At 40.5% G+C, this 24,042-nt stretch overlaps 2 protein-coding genes across 3 annotated transcripts; one reads left to right on the plus strand and one right to left on the minus strand.

Annotated features, from left to right (window-relative positions):
* Nucleotides 1-11,854: 11,854 nt before the first annotated feature.
* Nucleotides 11,855-16,894, minus strand: LOC109236957 (phosphopantothenate--cysteine ligase 2-like). Of its 2 annotated transcripts, none has more exons than XM_019403196.1 (9): nt 16,711-16,894; nt 15,520-15,903; nt 15,388-15,432; nt 15,221-15,306; nt 14,404-14,456; nt 14,244-14,303; nt 14,007-14,108; nt 13,599-13,718; nt 11,855-12,356 (listed from the first exon to the last, which is right to left on the minus strand). In XM_019403196.1, the coding sequence occupies exons 2-9, from the start codon at nt 15,894-15,896 to the stop codon at nt 12,117-12,119; spliced, it is 1,083 nt and encodes a 360-aa protein (XP_019258741.1). In that variant the 5' UTR covers nt 15,897-15,903; nt 16,711-16,894; the 3' UTR covers nt 11,855-12,116. The 2 variants fall into 2 exon arrangements, with proteins under 2 accessions (XP_019258741.1, XP_019258740.1); XM_019403195.1 differs by having other exon boundaries at nt 15,520-15,961.
* Nucleotides 16,895-22,463: 5,569 nt separating this feature from the next.
* On the plus strand, nt 22,464-22,988 carry LOC109236954 (uncharacterized mitochondrial protein AtMg00810-like). The gene has a single exon (XM_019403192.1). It carries the CDS (start codon nt 22,464-22,466, stop codon nt 22,986-22,988), a length of 525 nt encoding a protein of 174 aa, XP_019258737.1.
* The last annotated feature ends 1,054 nt before the right edge of the window (nt 22,989-24,042 follow it).

The following is a 24,042-nucleotide window of genomic DNA, read 5'->3' on the forward strand; positions in this document are numbered from 1 at the left end:
TTTTTGAGTTAAACATCTTGGCGCCCACCGTGGGGCTAAAGATAATAGTGATTATTTGTTTACTGATTCTCGTTACACACGTTGTCTTTACACTTTTTCTTGTCAAGATTTTTTGATTCTCAGGCTGAAACATGTTTAGCACACAAAACGCACATGTTCATAACAACGAAGGTCTTGGAGAAAACAGCAGTATAGGAGTCGGTGTACTACCAATAAAGCCTGAGGAAGTGCCAAATATGGAGTCAGTTGATATCAGTTTACATAATGCTGTAAACGCGGATTCGGGCATAGACCCCGTAGGCAATGCACGCAGAGAAGCCCGACCAGGAGATCAAGGAACACCAGGAGTAGGAGATGGGGGAGTCAAGCTCCAAGTTATATTTGAGATACTGCAGGCTCAGCAAAATGGCCACCGCTCAACTTCAAAGTCAAAATAAAACTCCGAGTGTAGCTGAACATGAAATCAATCGACGTGCTGAGCCGACGCCAGAAAGGTCAAATGAAAACGGCTCGGGGACTGACCCCTCGATTATGAAGATGCTCGAAGAGCTCACTAAGAGGACCGAGTCCGGAGAAAAGAAAATTGAAGACAATGATAAGAAGGTGGAAACTTATAACTCTCATGTAGACCAGATCCGGGGGCACCTACAGTTCTGAAAGGATTAGATGCCAAAAATTTCATACAAAAACCATACCCCCGAAGTGCGGCTCCGATGCCTATTCCTAAAAAGTTTCGCATGCCCGACATACCCAAATATAATGGAACAACCAACCCTAATGAGCATATTACTTCATACACTTGCGGGATCAAAGGAAATGATTTGAATGACACCGAGATTGAATCAGTCTTGTTGAAAAAGTTTGGAGAAACATTGTCGAAGGAGCCATGATTTGGTATCACAACTTACCTCCTAACTCTATTGACTCATTTGCTATGTTAGTAGGCGCCTTTGTAAAAGCACATGCCGGGGCCATAAAGGTGGCCATGAGAAAATCAGATGTTTTCAAGATAAAACAAAAGGACGACGAGATATTGAGGGAGTTCGTGTCCAGGTTTCAGATGGAAACAATGAAACTACCACCGGTCTTCGATGACTGGGCAGTACAGGCCTTTATGTAGGGTTTGAACGAGCGTAGCTCGATTGCTTCTCGACAGGTAAAGCAGAACTTGATCGAGTATCCAGTCGTGACGTGGTTGGATGTGCACAACCATTACCAATCTAAAATTAGGATTGAGGACGATCATTTGGGAGCCCCCTCGGGTTCAGTTCACCCTAGCAAGTTCGCGGCCAAGCCCTCGAGGGACACAGACCGGGAATCAAGATTCAACAAAGAACGGTATCAGCCATATGCCAATCGAAAGAACAGTGGCCCGAGCCGTAACACTCCTCAGAGCGATAGAAGAAACGATCAAGGTCAAAGTTCTCGGGGACTCATAAGTAAGACCGGGTTCGATAAACATACCGACCCCGTAGAGGCTGCCCGATTATCAGAGTACTACTTCAGCATAGATGCGTCGGGGATTGTCTCAGCTATTGGGACAAAGACACCAAGTGGCCCAGGCCTATACAGACCGATCCTTCTCAAAGAAACCTAAACTTAATATGCAAGTATCATGGCACACATGGTCATCGAACAGAAGATTGCAGACAGCTAAGGGAAGAAGTGGCTCGTTTGTTCAACGAGGGCCACCTTCGAGAATTCCTAAGTGATCGGTCTAAGAATCACTTCAGAGAGAGAGATGCAAGGAAAAATGAACAAGAAGAACCATAACATGTAATCCACATGATCATTGGCGGAGTAGATGTCCCTCAATGACATGTGTTCAAGCGCACTAAAGTATCAATCACCTGAGAAAAACGGACTCGGAGCTATGTGCCCGAGGACGTCTTATCATTTTGTGACAAGGAAGCAAAAGGCATATCTCAGCCTCACAACGATGCCCTGGTAATCTCTATCCTTTTGAATAAAATTCAAGTTAAACGTGTTTTAGTGGATCCGAGTAGCTCAGCAAACATAATCAGATCAAGGGTCGTGGAACAACTCGGCCTACAAGATCAGAATGTACCTGCATCCCAGGTCGTGAATGGCTTCAACATGACAAGCAAAACAATAAAGGGAGAAATTATCTTGCCAGTAAACGTAGCTGGGACCATTCAAGATACAAAATCCATGTCATCGAAGGCGACATGAGGTATAACACACTCTTCGGGAGACCGTGGATACACAACATGAGGGCAGTGCCTTCAACTCTTCACTAGATGATGAAGTTTCCAACAGAGAAAGAAGTAAAAATAGTTTGCGGGGAGCAACATGCTGCAAAGGAGATGTTTGCAATCGAGGAAGTGGTGCCGACTCCAGAGCCTTCGACCTTGGAGAAGTCGAGCACTAAAAATAAGCAGGCAGCCAAATAGCAATCACCGCTTCCAGCCTCAATGAGGTCGGAGCAACGGGTAATCGAAGACGAAGATGAGGATTTCATTACTCCTCGAACCTTCGTCGTTCCCAAAGAATCTGATGCAACCAAATCAACTATCGAGGAGCTGGAGCAGATCATTTTGATCGAGTACATGCCCGAGAGAAAGGTATACCTGGGAACAGGATTAACCCCCAAACTTAGGAAAAACCTCATTCAATTCTTATTGATAATATGGATTGCTTTTCTTGGTCCCACTTAGATATGATGGGGATTCCACCGGAAATCACCACACATCGCCTAAGCACCGATCCAAGGTTCAAAACGGTGAAGCAAAAAAGGAGGCCTCAGTCCGAGGTAAAGCATGCTTTCATAAAGGACGAGGTAACCAAACTTCTTAAAATAGGATCTATTCGGGAGGTAAAGTACCCCGAGTGGCTAGCCAACATAGTTGTAGTTCCTAATAAAGGAAATAAACTTAGAATGTGCGTAGATTATAAGGACTTGAATAAGGCATGTCCAAAAGATTCTTTCCTCTTGCCAAACATCGATCATATGATCGATGCCACAGATGGCCACGAGATCTTAAACTTTCTCGATGCCTACTCCGGGTACAATCAGATTCAGATGAACCCGGATGACCAGGAAAAGACTTTGTTTATTACTAAGTTTGGAACTTATTGTTACGACGTAATGCCCTTCGGGCTAAAAAATGCAGGAGCTATATACCATCGCCTAGTTAACAAAAAGTTCGAAGGACAAATAGGTAAAATAATGGAAGTTTATATTGATGATATGTTGGTTAAGTCCCTACGCGTAGAGGACCATTTAGTTCATTTGCAAGAAACATTTGCAATTTTGAGGAAATACAACATGAAGCTTAACCCGAAGAAATGTACCTTCGGAGTTGGCTCGGGTAAGTTCCTCGGCTTCATGGTGTCAAATCGAGGTATCAAAATCAACCCCGATAAGATCAAGGCCATCGAGGATATCACGATCGTGGATAGTGCGAAGGCCGCGCAAAGGCTAACAGGGCGAATAGCTGTCGTGGGTCGATTCATTTCGAGGTCGTTGGATCGGAGTCACCGTTTCTTTTCCTTGCTCAAAAAGAAAAAGGATTTCGCATGGACCACGGAATATCAGCAAGCCTTAGAAGAATTAAAGCGATATCTGTCGAGCCCGCCCTTGATTCACACCCCGAAGGTAGATGAAAGGCTTTATCTATACTTGGCAGTGTCCAAGATAGCGGTAAGTGGGGTACTAGTTCGAGAAGAGCAAGGTACGCAATTTCCTGTTTATTACGTAAGCCGAACTCTAGGGGATGCTGAAACTAGGTACCCTCACTTAGAAAAATTAACACTTGCATTGATAAGCGCATCTCGAAAGTTAAAACCATATTTTCAATTTCATCCTATATGAGTATTAACCACTTACCCCCTTCGAAATATTTTGCATAAGCCCGAGTTATCGGACTGATTGGCCAAATGGGCCGTTGAGCTTAGCGGGTACGATATCGAGTATCAACCCCGAACAGCCATCAAGTCTCAAACACTAGCTGACTTCATGGACGATTTTACGCTGACCCTCATACCCGAAGTGGAGAAAGAACTCATGTTAAGCTCGGGTACAACATCGGGGGTATGGACCATCTTCACGGACAGTGCCTTGAATGTGAAGGGGTTCGGGCTTGGCATTGTCTTGAAGCCACCCACAGGTGATACTATTAGGCAATCTATCAAAACTCCAAGATTAACTAACAATGAGGCCGAGTATGAGGCCATGATTGCAGGTCTTGAGCAAGCTAAAAGCTTGGGAGCAGAAATCATCGAGGCCAAGTGCGATTCTCTATTGGTTGTACCAAGTAAACAAAAGCTTCGAGGTTCGAGAGGATAGAATGCAATGGTACTTGGATAAACTACAGGTACCTTTGCACCGCTTCAAGGAGTGGACTCTGGATCATGTGCCTCGAGAGCAAAACAGCGAGGCCGATGCGCTTGCCAATCTGGGATCCTCGATCGATGAAGATGACATCGTCCCGGGGGCTGTTGTCCAATTATCAAGGTCTGTGGTTGAAGAGGGTCATGCCGAGATAAATTCAACAAGTCTAACATGGGACTGGAGGAATAAGTCTATTTGAAGAATGGAAAACTCCCATCGGACCACAAAGAATCGAGGGCCCTACGATCCAAGGCTGCTAGGTTTGCATTGGATGAAGATGGAACATTGTATAGGAGAACGTTCGATGGGCCATTGGCAGTATGTTTGGGGCCAGGGGACACCGATTATGTCCTTAGAGAAATTCATGAAGGCACTTGTGGGAATCACTTCGCCGCTGAGTCTTTGGTTCGCAAAGTTATTAGAGCAGGTTACCACTAGGATAGCATGGAAAAAGATGCTAAGGAATTTGTCAGAAAATGTGATAAGTGTCAACGATTTGCACCGATGATCCATCAGCCTGGAGAACAACTCCATTCGGTCCTATCCCCATGGCCTTTCATGAAATGGGGAATGGATATAGTCGGCCCTCTACCAACGACCCCAGGTAAAGCTAAATTTATTTTGTTTATGAATGATTATTTTTCTAAGTGTGTGGAAGCACATGCCTTCGAGAAGGTCAGAGAAAAAGAAGTTATCGACTTCATTTGGGACCACATCATATGCCAGTTCGGTATACCTGCCGAGATTGTGTGTGACAATGGAAAGCAATTCATTGGCAGCAAGGTAACGGAGTTCCTCGAAGCACATAAAATAAAGAAGATTTTATCGACACCGTACCACCCAACCGGAAACAGACAGGCCGAGTCAACAAATTAAACTATCATTCAAAACTTGAAGAAAAGACTGGACGATGCAAAAGGGAAATGGAGAGAAGTCCTACCCGAGGTCCTTTGGGCATATCGAACAACATCGGAGACCAGCATGAGGGCTACTCCATTCTCTTTATTTTATGGCTCCGAGGCCCTCATCCTCGTCGAGGTTGGAGAACCCAGCGCCAGGTTTTGACATGCATTGGAGGAGTCAAATTGCGAGGCCATAAATGTTAGCCTCGAGTTATTAGATGAAAAGTGAGAAGAAGCGCTTGTTCGGATGCGACGCAGAAGCAAAGGATCGAAAGATACTATAATAGAAGGACCAACCTTCGACACTTTGGAATCGGGGACTTAGTTCTACGAAAGGTCACCCTCAATACTCGAGATCCTAATGAAGGGAAACTAGGCCTGAGTTGGGAAGGACCGTACCGAGTCCTCGGAGTTGTCGGTAAAAGATCTTACAAACTCAGCACGATGGAAGGTGAACAACTGCCAAACAATTGGAACATATCATTGCTCAAACGATACACTACTAAGGTACGACTTTATCCTTTTGTACATTTGAGTTTAAAACTAGTTACAGATTTTCGATCGAAGCTATCGAAGGCACGCAATCTCGAAGACACCCTTTTTACACGAAGGCCTTAGGTTTTAAAGCATGATTTGCACTCTTTTTCCCTTAGATCGGATTTTGTCCCAAGTGGGTTTTACCTGCAAGGTTTTTATCGAGGCAACAATTATATGCTACCTAAGGAGAACTTAACAGTATCCAAGGCTTCTTTTCAATCAACCTCGAATACTGGGGGACATCATCCTTGGAGATTATATTTCCAAGGAGAATACTTCACGCCTAAGAGGGCCTCGATAGGAAAACTTTGTAATGGGCCAAACGGTCAGATGAACCATGTCCATATCGAATAATCGAGTCCTGACGGCAAAACATGTATGCATGTATCAAATTACTTGAAGAAGCATTCTATTTATATCAAAAACATTTTGTGTCTCAAAAAAGTCTACTATTATACGAGATCTACACTTATAATCCTACGGGAAACGGCTCAAGAGCCAAAACATAAAAGCACCCCCGAATACTCGGGGACTGTCATCGACAGTCAATACATCCGAGTCACCAAAAACTCGGACTCATAAGACCTCAAAGAGGCATCCCCTCGAAACAAAGGCCAAGGCCAAGGCCAATATACTCAGGGACTAACTTTTCGGTCAAGTTCAAAAAGTTATCAGGAAACAAGTCCAAGTGACATACCCGAAGGCTACGGCCATATTAAAGACTACGATCGTATAAAAAGGCTACGGCTAAAATAATGCGGCTCGGAGATGTCCGATTTCCGCTATAAACTAAAGGCATTCAAACATTGAAAAACCGGTTAAATCAGGTTAACCTAGGCAAAAGCAAAATATAAAGGGCTTTGATAAATTCCGCCCTCGAAAAATCTAAGGGCTTCGATAAATTCAGTCCTCGAATAATCCAAAGGCTTCGATAACATCAGCCTTCGAAAAAACCTCAAGAGGTATTCGATGATGTTTACACAAACAAATTACTAATAAAGTTCTGGTACGTACAAAAAATGCATGCTAAGGCATACAAAAATATTTTACTAAGTCTTTTAGCCGGAAAGAGGGAAAAAGTATAGCCACTTTAAAGGCCGAATTGGCCCAACTTAAAGAGCCTAAGGGCCAACTTAAAAGAGCTTAAGGGCCAAAATATATAGAGTTTGAGACCTCGCTCTCACTCAACTCGGACTCAAGAGTCCCATTATTCCGAACTCATATCAAACTGATTTAAGCTTAGCTCGAGGATTAACAAAACCTTAAGGGGTATTATATTGATCAATAAAAATCTAAGGGTTTATTATGTTCTGAGTCCGAATCAATACTCGGACTGATTGTTTGAATTATCGAAATCTTCCGCAAATGAAAACAAAAAAGATTCAACACAAGTTGAGGATAGGGCGAAAAGATACTTTATATTCATGAGGGGTGTTTTACAAAACATATTTACAACGCCCGCAAGGGGCCCTTGCACAGAAAAGAAAAAGAGAACCTAATCTATTTTTGGGATCATATCCCCGGGAGTGCCATCCTCAGGAACTGCACCTTCGGCAGCTGTATCTTCGGGAGCCTCCTCCTCCTCGGGAACATCTTCTTCACCTTTCCCATCTCCGGAGCCACTCGCTACATCCTCATTATCGGAAGAGCAAGAAACCTAGCATCAGTTTCCCGCACCTTTGCCTCGACTATCTCCTCGGCAAGGTTGAACCCTCGGGCATGGATTTCTTTGAGAGTCTCCCTCTGGGCTTGGCACTTGGCCAAATCATTGCTCTGTTTTCCCGGTCGGAGGCCTCCCTCAACTCAGCTTGAACGGCCGCGTCGTCCCTTAAGTATACGGCAATGGATTTATCAGCCGCAGCCTTCGTCTTCTCAGCTTCAGCCTTAGCCAGTACAGCTTTGGCCCTGGCTCTAGTGAGCTCTGCCTCCAACTCCTCAATATTCTTGGATAGAGCCAGACCCTTCGCTTTAATGCCTTGGTGCTGAGTTTCAGCCGAGGCCAGTTGGGCTATAACAATTTCCTTATCGGCACCGAGCTGATCCATGTTCTTCTTCCAACTATGACAATCAGCTTTAACTTGATCAACCTCGCTCCGGAGCTGCCCAATTATCTCCAACTTTTGCTGCAGCTGAGATATCGAAGTGTTAGCCTCCAAAGTAGGGTCAAGAAGACTGTACCCTGTTAATATCACATTTACCTGCTTATCTAGCTCGGCCTCGTTTTTCTGGGCTTTGGCCAACTCAGCCCGAAGATCCTTATGCTCCTCCTTCTTTTGGCTATAGAGGAGCCTCAGGGCCTTCTCTTTGCCCGAAACTTTCTTGAGCTCGGCCTCACATTGGCTCAGCTCAGCTCTAAACTTTACAATGGCCTATAGATGAAATGAAGATACATCAGTCAAAGGAAAAGAAAGAAAGAAAAAAAATACAAAAATGAAAGTAAGTATTTACCCGAGAGAGGAGATGTTGGGCCTCTTCGATGAGGGTGGATGCATTATTAAGGTCGGCGGTATCATCAACCCCAGCAAAGAAACTCTGAAAGGGATCTTCTTCAAGGACCTTGTTCGGATCGGGAATACGCAGAGCGTTAGCTTCTTCTATATCCCCCTCGGAATAAGTTGGCAAAGAAAGGGTGTGACCTGTTATCATGGCCCCGAGCTCGTCACTCGGGGCGTTCTCATTAGCTTAGGGGGTCTCCGCATTTGCCCCTTCCGGCATATTTGTTGAAGACGGAGGAACGATCTCAACCTCCGGGGACACGGGGGCTTGCCCGCATCTTTCTCTGGGGCTCCTTCACCACGGGAGGAGATATCTAGTTCGGAGGGCTTGGCGGCCTTGAGTGGTTTCCTGGTTCGAGGCACCAAAGCCGACTCTTCACCATCACTTTCTTCCTCATCCGGGGAATCGTGGGCCGAATATGCGTCCGCATGAGCAAATCTCTTCCGCAGCCTTCGAGCAGGGGTTTTCTTATCTTGAGGGCCTTCAGGCTTCGAAACCCTCTTCCTTTTGTTGTCCTTCCCTAATTTCGGAATCGAAGGCTTGGTCTTTTCCTCGGGCGGAGCCGGACTCATCTCGGATGCATCTCCAAGGCATGCACAAGTAAACGTGAGTAAGTTGACGCGACCAATATATGAAAAGTATTTGAAACTTGGGAAAAGCACTTACCATGATTATTTCCCTCCCACTGGCCCTTCGATAATTCACGCCACTTGTGCTCATTGTAGGAGGAGGTGGCAACTAACTTTCGGACCCAATCCTCGAGGTCTGGCACAACGTGGGGCGCCCAGGCAGTGGCTGCCAAAAGAAGGGTAAAGGCATTATGAAATGTGAAAGCAGAATATGAATAGATACTGGGGAAAAGAACTCCACTTACGATTAAAGTTCCACTTCTCCGAGAACGGCATTTTATCCCTGGGGATGACATCCGAAGTTCTTACTCTGATGAACCGGCTCATCCAACCTCGATCTTTGGTTTCATCAGTATTGGCAAAGAATGCTTTCGTAGTTCGACGTTGCAGCTTGATAAGCCCTCGAGATAGTTGGGGCCGATATAATCGAATCAGGTGGCTGAGGGTGAATTCCAATCCCTCGGCCTTTTCGGAAAAGTAGCACAACATGATCACGATACACCAAAAAGAGGGGTGAATCTGGCCGAGGGTGACTTCGTATGTTTTGCAGAAGTCGATCACCACCGGATCGAGGGGACCCAGTGTGAAGGGGTAAGTGTAAACACTTAAAAAACCCTCCACGTGGGAAGTAATGCTTTCCCCGGGGCTTGGGATCTTAACCACGACCTCATCTCCCCAACCACAGTCCTTCTTCACATCTTTAAGATGCTTCTCCGATATCAAACTAAGATATCGAGATGCTCGCGCCGGCCTGGGACATCGGGGGATTTTCAATGCTAAAGTCCTTCTTAATCACGCAAGGGCCCGGGGTGATTTCTTCAAGAGATGGTACCACCAATGTTGCCGGATGAGAGGTAGAAGAAGTTGACGCTTGATCTTTTTGGGGGGCCGTTTTGGAAGTTTTAACCATGATTTCAAACTAAAGGATACAGAATATGTCAGAATGTGGTATTTTTTACAAGAACTTGGCATTTTTCGGCGCCTAAAGAGGTAGTGGAAACAGGTGATTAGAGAAAGAGATGAAGAAGGGAAAGATGTAAAGAAAGAGTAAAGTTCTTTACTCAAAGGAATAGCCTCATATTTATAGAAGGGCAACGACGGTTCAGCGGCGCTAGTGGCCGACCAATACTGGCTTGCGTTCAATGTTTTGGAGAAGTGGACCGACGGGACGTTTCAGTCACTTCGAACACCTGCGTCACGGAAATGACGTCATCACTAAAGAATTCGAGAAAATAAGGATCAAATCGTTTCTTATCATCTTACTCTAAGAAGCGCGGGGACTATCTGTATACGGTCAAAATCGTATGCCTCCGATTTATAGGCCCGAGTTCGAGCGAGGTCGAGTTCGAGACCGGCTGACCAAACTTGAGCTCGTAGACAGAGTGCGACGCCCGGAGATAGGAGTGCGAGGAATACCGGGGCCAAGTGTGCTCGGCCCCGAAATAGTACCGTTATGAATTTGTATCAGTGCGAGCTACATTCCTTCCACGTCCCAAAAGTCATGGCACAAATCCCGGAATACGATTGTATGATTCCGTACTAGGCGGTTAGAAAACTGTACCAAGAAGATTCCTTACTGTAAATAGAAATATACCTTATTTGGGGGTTTTCCTATTATATAAAGGGGACCCCAACCATTTATAAGATCATCTTATCACTTAGCAAAGAATATACTCTCTACCTTTTCGCCTACTGTTCATCAGCATTGTCCTTTAGCTCTATTGTTCTTACTTTACCTTTATTACTTAATTGTTCTTATTATTCCAAGCCTACCTCGAGGTCATTGAGCTCGAGGTCACTGATGCTGAGTAACATTGGTTTGATTCACTTGTCTCTTCCATTTCTACTTCAAACTTCTTGATTATTAATTGGTATTGAACTAAATCACCTATCTTTAAAACCACAAATCAAATTTAATTGTTACTCGTATTTTCGAGGTAAACAGTTTGGCGCCCACCGTGGGGCTAAAGATAATAGTGATTATTTCTTTACTGATTCTCGTTACACAAGTTGTCTTTACACTTTTTCTTGTCAAGATGTTTTGATTCTCAGGCTGAAACATGTCTAGCACACAAAACACGCATGTTCATAACAACGAAGGTCTTGGAGAAAACAGCAGTATAGGGGTCGGTGTACCACCAATAAACCCTGAGGAAGTGCCAAATATGGAGCCAGTTGATATCAGTTCACATAATGCTCTAAACGCGGATTCAGGCATAGACCTCGTAGGGAATGCATGCAGAGAAGCCCGACCAGTAGACGAAGGAACACCGGGAGTAGGAGATGGGGGAGTCAGCCTCCAAGTGATATTCAAGATGTTACAGGCTCAGCAAATCGCCATTGCTCAACTTCAAAGTCAAAATAAAACTCCGAGCGTAGCTGAACATGAAAACAATCGACGTGCTGAGCCGACACCAAAAAGGTTAAATGAAAACGGCTCGGGGACTGACCCCACGATTATGAAGATGCTCGAAGAGCTCGCTAAGAGGATCGAGTCCGGAGAAAAGAAAATTGAAGACAATGATAAGAAGGTGGAAACTTATAACTCCCGTGTAGACCAGATACCGGGGGCACCTCCAGTTCTGAAAGGATTAGATGCCAAAAAGTTCATACAAAACCATTCCCCCAAAGTGCGGCTCCGATGCCTATTCCTAAAAAGTTTCGCATGCCCGACATACCCAAATATAACGGAACAACCGAACCTAACGAGCATATTACTTCATACACTTGCGGGATCAAAGGAAAATATTTGAATGATGCCGAGATTAAATCAGTCTTGTTGAAAAAGTTCGGAGAAACATTGTAGAAAGTAGCCATGATTTGGTATCACAACTTACCTCCTAACCCTATTAACTCATTTGCTATGTTAGCAATCGCCTTCGTAAAAGCACATGCCAGAGCCATAAAGGTGGCCACGAGAAAATCAGACGTTTTCAAAATAAAACATAGCTGCATTTACTTCCATGAATTTATTCCGACCATAAAAAAGAGATGATAAAAACCAGATTTCTGATCAAAGATAAGACAGACTAAACAGCACTCTCTTCTCCTTCCCTCTTTTCAGGAGAGCCAGAGTGCATTTATTTTAAAAAACTGGTTACACTATTTCAGCTTTCTGAAATATCCTTGTAGCTCGATATTTATTTAATTGATAAATAGCCATTGATCCGGCGAATAAAATTGCGCCTCATATAGTGGTCATGCATCAACCTTCTTGATATATGCTGAATGTCTATCAACAACAAGCTCGACTAATGGACACTCAACCTCAGCCCCAGCCTGAGTGCTGTCCCTGCGAACTGTGACCTTTTCATGCTCTGTCACAACTATAACTTCCTCTTTACGGGTTGAAAGTTCGTTTGCTATCACCATATGCATCTTGTATTTTTTGAGGGCCATATCAGCCTTTGCTAAAAGGATATCTTGATCTGTTTCTAGCTGCCAAATAGTAGATGCGAAAATTAGTAACGAAATGATATGATGAACTTCCCAACAAAATTAAATTTGACATCCAACAAATGGATTAGATGACAAAAACTGTCCAGATTAACTGCAGAAAGAGGCGTATCTCATCGAAAGAATGACAAGCATATTAGGTGCCTCAAGGACAAATAAACGAACTTCTGACATCATATTTTTGTAAATTGATTAACCTCATATTTTTCCAAACAAATGTTCAAATAATTACTAACTCAATGGGGTAGGCAGGGGCGGATCCAACACTTTGGTACCGGGTGCATCTGACTTTCGGCGCGAAGCATAAGTTTATGCGTAGAAATTCACTGAAATTGCAACAAATAGTGTATATGAACCCATAACTTTAAAAATATAATGGGTTCAAAGCAAAAAACTTTAAATGTTGAACGCATAGAGTTTAAACCCTGTGTCCGCCTCTGGGGTAGGCCTTCCAGCTTTTAAGCATAAACAGTTTCGAAGCAAGATTAGGCTAGCAACTTTACAACATTCTATATAGATTTGATCAAAATATTCACCCTCCCCTCACCGCTCCCGCCCCTCCAAAAAAGAAAAAAAAACCAACCCAAACAAGACTAATCCAATCCAAACCCAACAAAGACCCAATACTGCAGAACCTGATACCAAAATCCTTGATTTTTCCATTCACTTATGTGACACAAATAGACTCGAAACACATTGAGGAGGTACTTTGAACTAACTCTACATTTTTTATTGTATAACGGTACAAGTTTTTTTAAATGTTAGATTCCATAAGTACAGCTCGTTTGACAGAAAACAATCTACATTATACTGACATACAAATTCATTAATGAGTTTTAACTGTTGTATTTTGTGAAAGATCTAAAATATTAAACTTGAAAAGTGAGTCAAACATTTAAAAACAGCTCAAAAGTAGATTTCTGGAGTTGCAAAACTAAGATTAAAGGAACTTGACTTTGATCATGGAAGTGGATCATATCAGGTGTCTTTCCAGTTCATCTTGACAAGCGAATTTAAATAGCAAAATAAGTAAACATACACAATACAACATAGGCACACGCACACCATACATAAATACACTCACATACAAAAGATGTTAGATATTCAGGATTCCTGTCAAGGCTTCACTTCTTCACAAGTAGAGCTTTTTTGTCTTTTCTAAAGACAAAGTACAGCATTGTTAAAGTTCATAATTTTACCAAACCATACAAGAAGATCACCAACCTTGAAAGATATGTAGAAGGCCATTGGCGCCCATTCATTCCTTAGCATTGAAAGCATTTTTGGTACTTGGGCGAGTCGCATGTCCAGAGGACCAGATGCTGACTGGATCTTATGTAAAGTCTGAAAAAGAGCTAATATGTAAAAATATAGCAGCACATTTAGAGGAAACAGATCTAGTACCATTTTCTCTTTTATAAGTCGATTCAGACATGTCATACAACTACCATTTGCAATATGTATACATATATATAGAGAGAGAGAGAGCGAGAGGGGGGGGGGAGCATTGGGATACAAGAAAGAAGGACAAGTAAGATTCACAAAGCACTAAATCCATCCATTCCCTAACGCAAATACAATCAAAGCACATGCTAAATAGGAGAAAATATATTCAAGAGCATAAATGGTTACCATGCTTTCCCACGGAACATAAAAATCAGAAACGGCAGCTGCAAGATAGAAAATAGCACTAGGCCCAAGGCTCCTCAAAGACGCAGAAATTAGCTGAAGAATCTGCCAGTAAAAACAATCGCATTAATAAAAGTGCTACTGGCCTCTGCAGAGCACGCTAAAGAAGTTCATATGAAGTTTCGACAATACACATTGATTTTACAGTGAAACAGATTTCAGTGATCTATTAAAAGAAACCTGCAAATACTCAAATATTGTCGTAAATGGAAGTTTCAACAGGGTGCCATCAGCAACTGCCTGCAATAATTAAATTCTTCAGTGACTGTTCAAATTGAATAAAGATAACATTTAGAACAAACAAATAGGAAGAAACAGAATAATAAGTAATAATCCATACTGCACGATTTTCAGTAATGGCTCTCTTCACTGTTTCAGCATGCAATGGATCCACTATAAAACAAAGCAACAGAAAAATGGTCATTAGATTAAGAAATGCAGATTGATCAACAAAATCAATTGAGATTCAAAATGAACTATGATGGTAAAGATCTCTCCGAGTAAACTTAACCCGCGCGGGGATGAAAACAGCATTGAGAAATAGGAAAGGAAGAACAAGCCAATCAATAATAAGATTTGCAAACTCCACCAGATGAAAAATTTGTTTAAAAGGGGACATTGAGCATATGTCATTCCCAACAGGGAATCTCCTTCTCTTTTCTTTTCCTTTGTCTTATGATTCTCATAAGCTAACAGATACCTAGTAGAAGAATGACAAGTTGGATTAAGAGAGTAGCAAGTCATTTTAGTATAGTTAAATACATGTATTTCGATTTAGAGAATCTCTACTTTTAGCGAATCCTAAGTGCCCTAAAAAGAAAACTTATTATAAATTTTGAACGGGAGGTAGGAATAAAGTGGAACAGATATAGAGGATTCATATGGCCGACCCCAATTAGTTTGGATTGAAGCTTAGTTGAACTGACTTGTGACTTTCTTTACCTTATGATTCCCTCCATCTATTTGATTATGATTCATCTGCACCTCTATATTGTGAAGTATTGAGCATTTGACAATTATGTATGTGGACCTACAAAGTTTATATGGGATTCCTAGAGAACATGCTGTAAAGAGGCAGAACTGCAGAAGTATGAAGTTGGTTGATACGAATGTACCATGAACATCAATATTGAGCGTGAAAATATAAAACTACACACCTTCAATATTTGAATCATCAGCTACGCTAAAGCACTCTAGCAACGGATCGTCGGGCAGCAAACTACAAAATGGCTGGCAGGTCCCCCTGTATATTTCATGGTGTTATTACTCTAAAATCAACTCATCTCGATAATCAGATAAATTAACTTGGCACTTGAATACAAACCTCCGGTAGAGAAAGATTACAGAATAACCTGCCTTCAAAAAGTATCTGCAATTCCATTGTCATTTTTGAATGTCAAATGTATGTAGAGCTCAAATGTAAACAAAGCATCTAAGCATGATATTCGTGATATACTCTGTGGATGCGGCCCCTCTATGACCAGAAGCAAAGTTGTCAATATAACGAACATATCGCTTTTCTAAAGGAACAGTTGTACCACCAGAAGTCACGCACACCACCCTGTTTGCTTTTCTATTTACTGAACATGGAGACAGACAAGAAAGTCTAGCATCTATATTTGAAGAAAAGAGAATTAAAAGGCTAAAAACTATGAGATGTTGATATTTAAAGAAATAATAATTGCCTGATAATGAAGTATTGCGATCAACAAACTCCTTCAAACTTTTTTCAGTTTCAGCAGCATCCTTCAGCGGTGGAGCTGACTCAAAGAAGGACATTACTTCATTTTTCGGCGTTTCTGGTAACTGATCAGCATCATCAACTGCTTCCATGCCAAAACTTGACAAGATGGTTTATTTAGCCACTCGATTAGCTAACAAGTTAAAAGCTCGAGAAGCTGTCATATAACAAATCATCAGGCATAAAAAATATCCCATAACAGGCAATTTTCCAAGATAAATCTGACCCTTAAGATCCTTATCAATATTCCATGTAACTGGTAAGCAAAGGATAGTATTTCACTGACACGAGCAATCACTCCATAACGGGCGATGAAATACACATGCTGCACGTCAAACTTCAATTAGACCAAGGCTTATATCAAAGGATTGAGTTTTAACAACACTTTGATATCTTTCCACAAAATTGAGATTATACCAATATTTTCCATTTTTCAAAAAATCCAGTAAAAGCTGAAATGCTGAATAAAAATAGAGAATCATTGCCACACAACAGATACATAGAGCATGCCCAACAAGTTCACTCCTTAATTGTCTTTTCCCTAAATTTTTGTCTATTCCTATCAATCAGAGGCGGTGCCACAACCAAGGACGAGATTTCAATTGAATCGTCTTTGTTGGAAAATTGTTCCGTACAAATAGGGTTAAACCAATTTTTTTCGTATATATATTACCTTTTGAATCTCTTGTAGTGGAAAAGGTAGTTCAAAAAATTGATTTAGGTCACAAGTTCAAATTTTTGAATCCCCATGTTAAAATTTACGGCTCCGTCACCGCTATCAATTGCACGTCAAAATTTCCAAATGAGGAAAAAATATGGGTGAAGACTACATAGAAGTAATTTTAGAATATCAAGGAATGTGATGCACATCCCCAAAAAAATTTGGACTGAGGAACTGGGTTTTACCTTTCCGGAAGTAAGTTGAGAAGAATTTCTGAATTTGGAGAATTCGGCGGCAAATACAAATGTAGTTATAACTATTCGTTTTTTTTTTTCTATTTCTAATAATTAATGGCAGCCAGTTTCCGGCAACCGTTTGGTAATCTTTTGACGGCAATATGCCATTTGTTAGTTTAAAGAAAAGTGTGAATGTGAAAATAATAGTTATGATAATGTTTACTCATACATCCGTCAAAATATGATAATTACAAAGCATAAGAAAGCTTAAACAATATGTTTTATACGGATTTATCAAAGATTTTAATGGTTTTGATCTGCACTTTGGGAGTTAACACCAAAAATTCTAGAAAACATCGATGGCAAATAATATTGGCGTCCGTTCATGATTTTTTTCCCATTTGAGATCAAGCGAAAAGTTTTTTTTTTTTTAAAAACCTGCTTCTTTAAGTTATCGAAACAAATATTACTTATAGCCCATTTGGCCAAGATGCAAAAATCAGCTTATTTTGAGAAGTAGTTTTTCTCAAAAGTGCTTTTCTCAAAATTACTTTTGGTGAGAAACAGTTTGTGTTTGACTAATTAGTTAAAAAAGCACTTCTGAGCAACAATTAGTGTTTGACCAAGCTTTGAAAAACTGCTTCTAAGTGTATTTTTCTCAAAAGTGCTTCTCAAAAAAGTGCTTTTGGAGAGACGCTACTTTATTCTGCTTCTCCAAAACTGCTTCTGCTTTTCCTCAAAAGCACTTTTTTTCCTTCCAAAAGCTTGGCCAAACAGCTCAATTTTTGGCCAAAAGTGCTTTTGGCCAAAAAAAAGCACTTTGGGCCAAAAAGAAGCTTGGCCAAACAGGCTATTAGAGTAATTTACTCTATCCGTTTCAATTATGTGATTCGATTTGATTAACACTCTGTTTGGATCATTGTTCCTCATTTTTTTATAATGTACTGTGTCGTATTGTATCGTATCGTTTTATGAACATAATGTTTGGATGGATTGTATTGTTTGTTATTGTTAGATAATATTTTGTTGTTTGGTTTGACTATATTGTATTGTACTATAATTGATAAGTTTACTAAAATACCCTCAACTATTTAAATATTAAATTTATCAAAAATTATGTATAAAAATAAATTAAAAAAATAAAACAGAAGAAGGCGACACACCTTAAAAAAGCAGAACAAATGTGCGAGACAAAAGAAGGCAAAACAAAGGAGCACAGATAATTAGAATTGAGTTAAAAGCAAATAAGGAGAAAAAATAAAACATAAGGCGGCAAAACACCTTTAACGATAGCGGCAGAAGTTCAGAAAAAAAAGAGTAGGTAATAGGTTGGAGATTTGGAGATAAATTATAAAAAAAGATAAAGGGTAAAATAGAATTGTGGAGTAATAAGTTAGGGCTTAATTGGAAAGAAAAATAGGAAACAATACCACCACACGAAATCGATTGTTTCAAAAAAGGGGACTTTTCATTGTCCCGGAACTATGGATTTAACAATACAATACAACCAATTTTAATGAAACAATCAAAACAAACATTGTTTTGAGATAACAATACAACGGGGAACAATCATCCAAACAAGCTGTAAGGGTATTAAATTTAAGGAAGAAGCAACTTTTTTGAAGCATAATATCTTAAATATATCACAGTATTTGGGTAGCTATAAAACTTTATTATTAATGATAAAATGAGATGTTTAAGTGTAATTAATTCTTTTTAAGAACGAACTAAAATAAAATAGTATCACATAAACAGCAATAAATTATTCAACTTTTGTTGTACTAGGTGATGTATATGGTAGCTCATTCACTTTTACTTGTATATTTCATGGATTTTTCTATTATGAGAACTTCACTTTCTACGTCCTAATTTTATTAACATATTAACAATTGTGTGGTTAATCCTTTTTGACATTAAAACCCGATCAAAAACCAATTTATTAAAATAGTTAGCTGAATAGTTGGATGTGTTAGTGTGTAATAATCAAGCTAATGTACAACTGTCATTAGAGTTAACTAAACAGTAATAGTGGTGGTTAGAGACACGTGATAGTCACGTGTATATGAGTCTATAAAGGCAGCTCTCTTGCACTCTTTCAAGCTAATTAGAAAAAATTTTCTTCCTCTCTTCTATCGTTTGCTTCTAGAAAATTCCTCCATGCATGAGCTCCATGATGCTCTGTCGTTGTAGATCAAATCTTAATTGTCCTTAATTTTGACATGTTATCAGAGCGACGATCGTGAGGAATCTGCATCGGCGCAAAATTTCGGTGAAATCAAGTTGGTAAAATCTGCAAATATGGCCGAAAATGAGGTAAGCTCACTCGATCACACTCATCCGCTATTTCTCCAAGCAGGAGAAACTCTAGGGCTGATTTTAATGCCAATTAACCTCACATGGCCAGAGAATTATGTATTCTGGAGCAGGGCAATGAAATTGGCTCTACGAGGAAAGGGTAAGCTAGGATTTATAGACGGGTGCAGTGTGAAAAGTAAATACAGAGGTTATAATTAGCTGAGCAGTGGAAAAATGTAACGCGATAGTATTGTCATGGATTGGAGTACAATTTCGACTGAGTTGATGGTATTGTGTATGCCTCAGATGCGAGAAAAGTCTGGAATGATTTTCAGGGAAGGTTTGATAGACCAGACCTAACTAGAATTTATCACCTTTCGACTGCAATTGCAATAATGAGGCAGGGTACAGACTCGGTGACTAGTTACTACACAAAAATGAAAGACCTACGAGATGAATTGGATGTTTTAGCCCCAATATCTTCCTATGATTGTGAAGAGTCTAGGTCATCTGTAGAACACTTAAAGTCACAGCGTATGTTACAATTTCTTATGGGCCTAAATGAGAGTTATGGCAATGTGAGAAACAACATCCTTGCTAGAAGGCAAATTGTAATTGTGAATGAAGCTTATGCTGTTGTTACTCAGGAAGAAAGCCAGGTGTAGTAGACACTCATAGAATCCACTAACCATGCTTGCAGGGAGGACACAAGGATTTAAGCAGAAAGCTACAGGATTGGTGTGTGAACATTGTGGTTACAAAGGGCACTTAAAGGAAAATTGTTACAAGATTGTAGGATACCCTCCAGATTTTAGAAGCAAGAAGAAAGCAGGACAATTTGGTGTAAACTCAGGACAATCAAATTTGAGAACACAAGATGGTGGAGGTTTCAGACCTTATGTCAATAATGCAACTGCAGAAGGTCAGATGCAAGGACATTGTTTCACCGAGGAAGAATATCCACAGCTGATGGGATTGCTGAACAAGCCACCACCAACTGATTGCAATGCAAATATGGCAGCAGTATTGTTTCATTGTTATCTACTATATATGCTTGTGAGTGGATAATTGATTCTCGAGTTTCACAGCACATTACACCCTACAAAGAGTTATTAGAAGAGTTAAGGAGTTTAGAGAAGCAACATCATAGTAGAGTAATAAATCATCTATAACAAGTGCAGGCAGTACAATGATCTTAGGAAGTTAAAAAATCACAAATGTGTTACATATACCAGACTTCAAGTTCAATATGCTTTCCGTCTCGAAGTTAACCAAGGAGTTACTATATTAAGTCAATTTTTTTCTTAATTTCTATGTGTTTCAGGGACTTTACAATGGCAATGTGATGGGTATTGGTAGAGAGAACAATAGCCTTTACATTCTACAAAGAGGGTGGAAGCCTACTGTAGGTGCAACAATAACAAAGAATAATGAAAATGGAGCAGAACTATGGCACCTAAGACTAGAGCATACACCACAGTTGCAATGCAACACATACCTAGTCTTAAAAAAAGCCAATGGCATAGTGCAGGAACACTATCTTGTATGTCCAATGGCAAAACAAGTAAGGTTAAGCTTTCCTAATAGTAGAAGTAAGTCCAATAGTATCTTTCAGTTGATACATGTTGATGTTTGGGAGCCTATAGAAAGCTTACATTTGATAGAAAGCAGAATTTTGTAACCATAGTTGATGACTACAGTAGATACACTTAGATTTGTCTGATTCAGTCAAAGTGTGATGTCTCAATTGTACTCAAGAATTTTTTGGCAATGATAAGAAATCACTTTGGTGTCACTGTGAAAACATTAAGATCAGATAATGGAACAAAATTTTCAACTCTCAATGTAATGAATTATTCTCTTCTCTTGAGATAATTCACCAAAGTGGTTGTGCTTACACACCGAAACATAATAATATAGTAGAAAGGAAGCATAGTCATATATTGGAAGTTGCAAGAGCCCTGAAGATTCACAGTTCCATCCCTATCAAATTCTAGAGAGAATGTGTGAAGACTGCAGTCTACTTGATCAATAAGTTACCTACTACAGTGCTAGATGGGAATTCACCTTACAAACTGCTTCATGGCGAGGAGCCTAGACTAGACCATCTTAGGGTATTTGGTTGTTTGTGTTATGCAAGCACTTTACCTAAGGGTGACAAGCTAGCTCCAAAAGCTAGAAAGGCAGTACTGATGGGGTACTCTGAGACTCAGAAAGGATATAGACTGTTTGATCTGGAGTCAAAAACTTTCTTTGCTAGCAAGGATGTCAGCTTCAAAGAAGAGATTTTCCCCTTTAGGTCAATGCCAGTTGAAAAGGAAGAAGAGGTGTTTTTCATGCCTCTTACAGATATGACAAGCAATTTCAATCATACACAAGATTATAATGTATATGAGGATCAACCTCTTCCAGTTCAACAAGTAGATAACTCTGGAGGATGGGAGGAAGCAGCAGAACCGGTTTCCAATTCTGATCATGAGATGTAGATAGCAAATATTACCAACACAGAAGATTATGCCACCTCTTCACAGTCCAATACATCAGAAGAACCTATGTAGGCTTCAGAACCAGCTGAATAAGTCAGTATTAGTGAACAACTGCCTGATTGTGGCAGAGGAAAGAGAGTAATCAAGCCACTTATTTGGCTCAAAGATTATGTCACCACTGCAGCAAAGCCTACCATATGTTCATATTCTATTGCCAATTATGTGGGGTATGATCACTTGTATGCAACCTATCAAGAATATCACAGCCTATTCTCAACTCATACATAACCAAAAACCTTCAATGAAACATCCAAATACTAGAAATGGATTGAAACTATGTAACAAGAAATTAATGCATTGGAACAAAATCAGACTTGGGAGCTAGTAGACCTACCTAAACGGAAGCAAGCAGATTGGTCAAAATGGGTGTATAAGATCAAGTATAAGTCAAATGGATAAGTACACAAGTACAAGGAAAGGCTTGTAGCTAAAGGCTACACTCAACAAGAGGGATTAGATTACGATGATATTTTTTCCCCGGTTGCCAAGATGGTAACTGTCAGGATAGTGATTGGTGTTATAGATTCACACAATTGGCCTATATACCAAATGGATGTCAATAATGATTTCCTCTAGGAGATTTATTGGAAGAAGTCTACATGGCTCTGCCTCAAGGGTTCCAAAGCCAAGGGGAGTATAAGGTGTGTAAGCTTCTCAAATCATTATATGGTTTGAAACAGGCATCCAGACAATGAAACATAAAGCTGACTGATGCTCTTCTAACTACATTAAGAGTCCCCATGATCATTCTTTATTTACCAGAAAAGAAGGTGATGAAATAGCTATCATTCTAGTATGTGTGAAGGATCTCCCTATTATTGAAAATAGTGGAAGATTAGTTGATCAAGCAAAACAAACACTACATAAGGATTTCAAGGTAAAGGATCTAGGTGAGCTCAAATATTTCTTGGGGATTGAAGTATGAGATCTCAGAAGGGGATGCTACTTAATCAAAGAAAGTATACCCCTGAGCTAATCTCTGATGTTGGCTTAAGTGGAGCCAAACCAGTGAATACACATTTGGAAGTAAATGCTAAGTTTACCACAGTACACTATGATGCACATGTAGGAGGAATCACAGATCCTATTCTTACAAACACTACCTCATATCAGAAGCTCATTGGGAGACTAATCTATCTTACTATCACTAGACCAGATATCAGTTTTGATGTACAAGTGCTTATCCAATTCATGCAGCAACCTAAGGTCTCACATTGGAAAGCAACACTTAGATTGGTAAGGTACTTGAAAGGGTCACCTGATCAGAGTATACTACAGAAGAACAGTCCATGCACACAATTGACTATGTACTGTGATAGTGATTGGGCAGCCTGCCCAAACACCAGATGGCCGGTGACTGGGTACATTGTGAAGGTGGAGGATTCTTTTATATCATGGAAATCAAAAAAGCAACACACTGTGAGTAGAAGTTCAGCAGAGGCATAATATAAAAGTATGGCAGATGCAGTTTCAGAGATGATTTGGTTAACTGGACTGTTAGAAGAGCTGAATGTGTATGTCACTAAGCCGGTGAAATTATTTTGTAATAGTAAGGAAGCTATCCAAATTGCATCCAATCCCATCTGAAAGAGCGAAGCATATAGATATAGACTGCCATTTTGTTCGAGGCACCATTAAAGATGGTCTAATATTGCCTGAGCATGTCAACATCAAAGATCAATTGGTAGACATTCTGACAAAGGCTTTGGGAACTGCTCAAACCAGCTGCTTTTATCCAAGTTTGGAGTGCCCGATGTATTCCACCCTCCAGCTTGAGGAGGAATATTGAAATAGTTAGCTGAATACCTGGTTGTGTTAGTGTGTAATAATCCAGCTAATGTATAGCCGTTATTAGAGTCACTTAAACATTGTTAGTAGTGGTTAGAGACACGTGATAGTCACGTGAATAGAAAATCATGAGTTTGGAAGTTAAATTCATAGTTTTTGATATTATTTTGATGATTTGATTGCATGAGCAAGTCCGTATGATATTTTTAGACTTGCGTGCATCTTTGGTTTGGAGCCCCGAGGGCTTGGGTGAGTTTCGGATAGGTTTAGGCTATGTTGCGCTTATTTTGGGATGCTTCATCGTCGTTTCTTCAAGCAAAAATAATACCACATTGAGCAAATGCGATTCAAATTAAGTTTTATTTGAACCATTAGATCCATATCGAAATTACGGAGTCATAGGAAGAAGAATCATCGAATTTGGACATCGTATGAGGAAGTTATGCTCATTTTTGTGTCAGGAAAAATTGCTGGTTCTGGTGTGGTCGCAAATGCGAACTTTTTATCGCATTTGCGATGCCCAGTTCGCAAATGCGAGATTTTTGTCGCAAATGCGACTTCTGCCAGCCCTGTGTTGTTCGTAATTGCGAGGGGTTCGCAAATGCGAACCCTGGGTCGCAAATGCGACATCTGAGGCCTGTTAAGTAAGGTTTTTGACGAGATTTTCACCCATTTTTCAATTTTCTCAAACCCTAAACCTCCATGGACGATT

Source organism: Nicotiana attenuata, unplaced genomic scaffold (genome assembly GCF_001879085.1).
Source record: "Nicotiana attenuata strain UT unplaced genomic scaffold, NIATTr2, whole genome shotgun sequence".
Lineage (NCBI taxonomy): Eukaryota > Viridiplantae > Streptophyta > Magnoliopsida > Solanales > Solanaceae > Nicotiana > Nicotiana attenuata.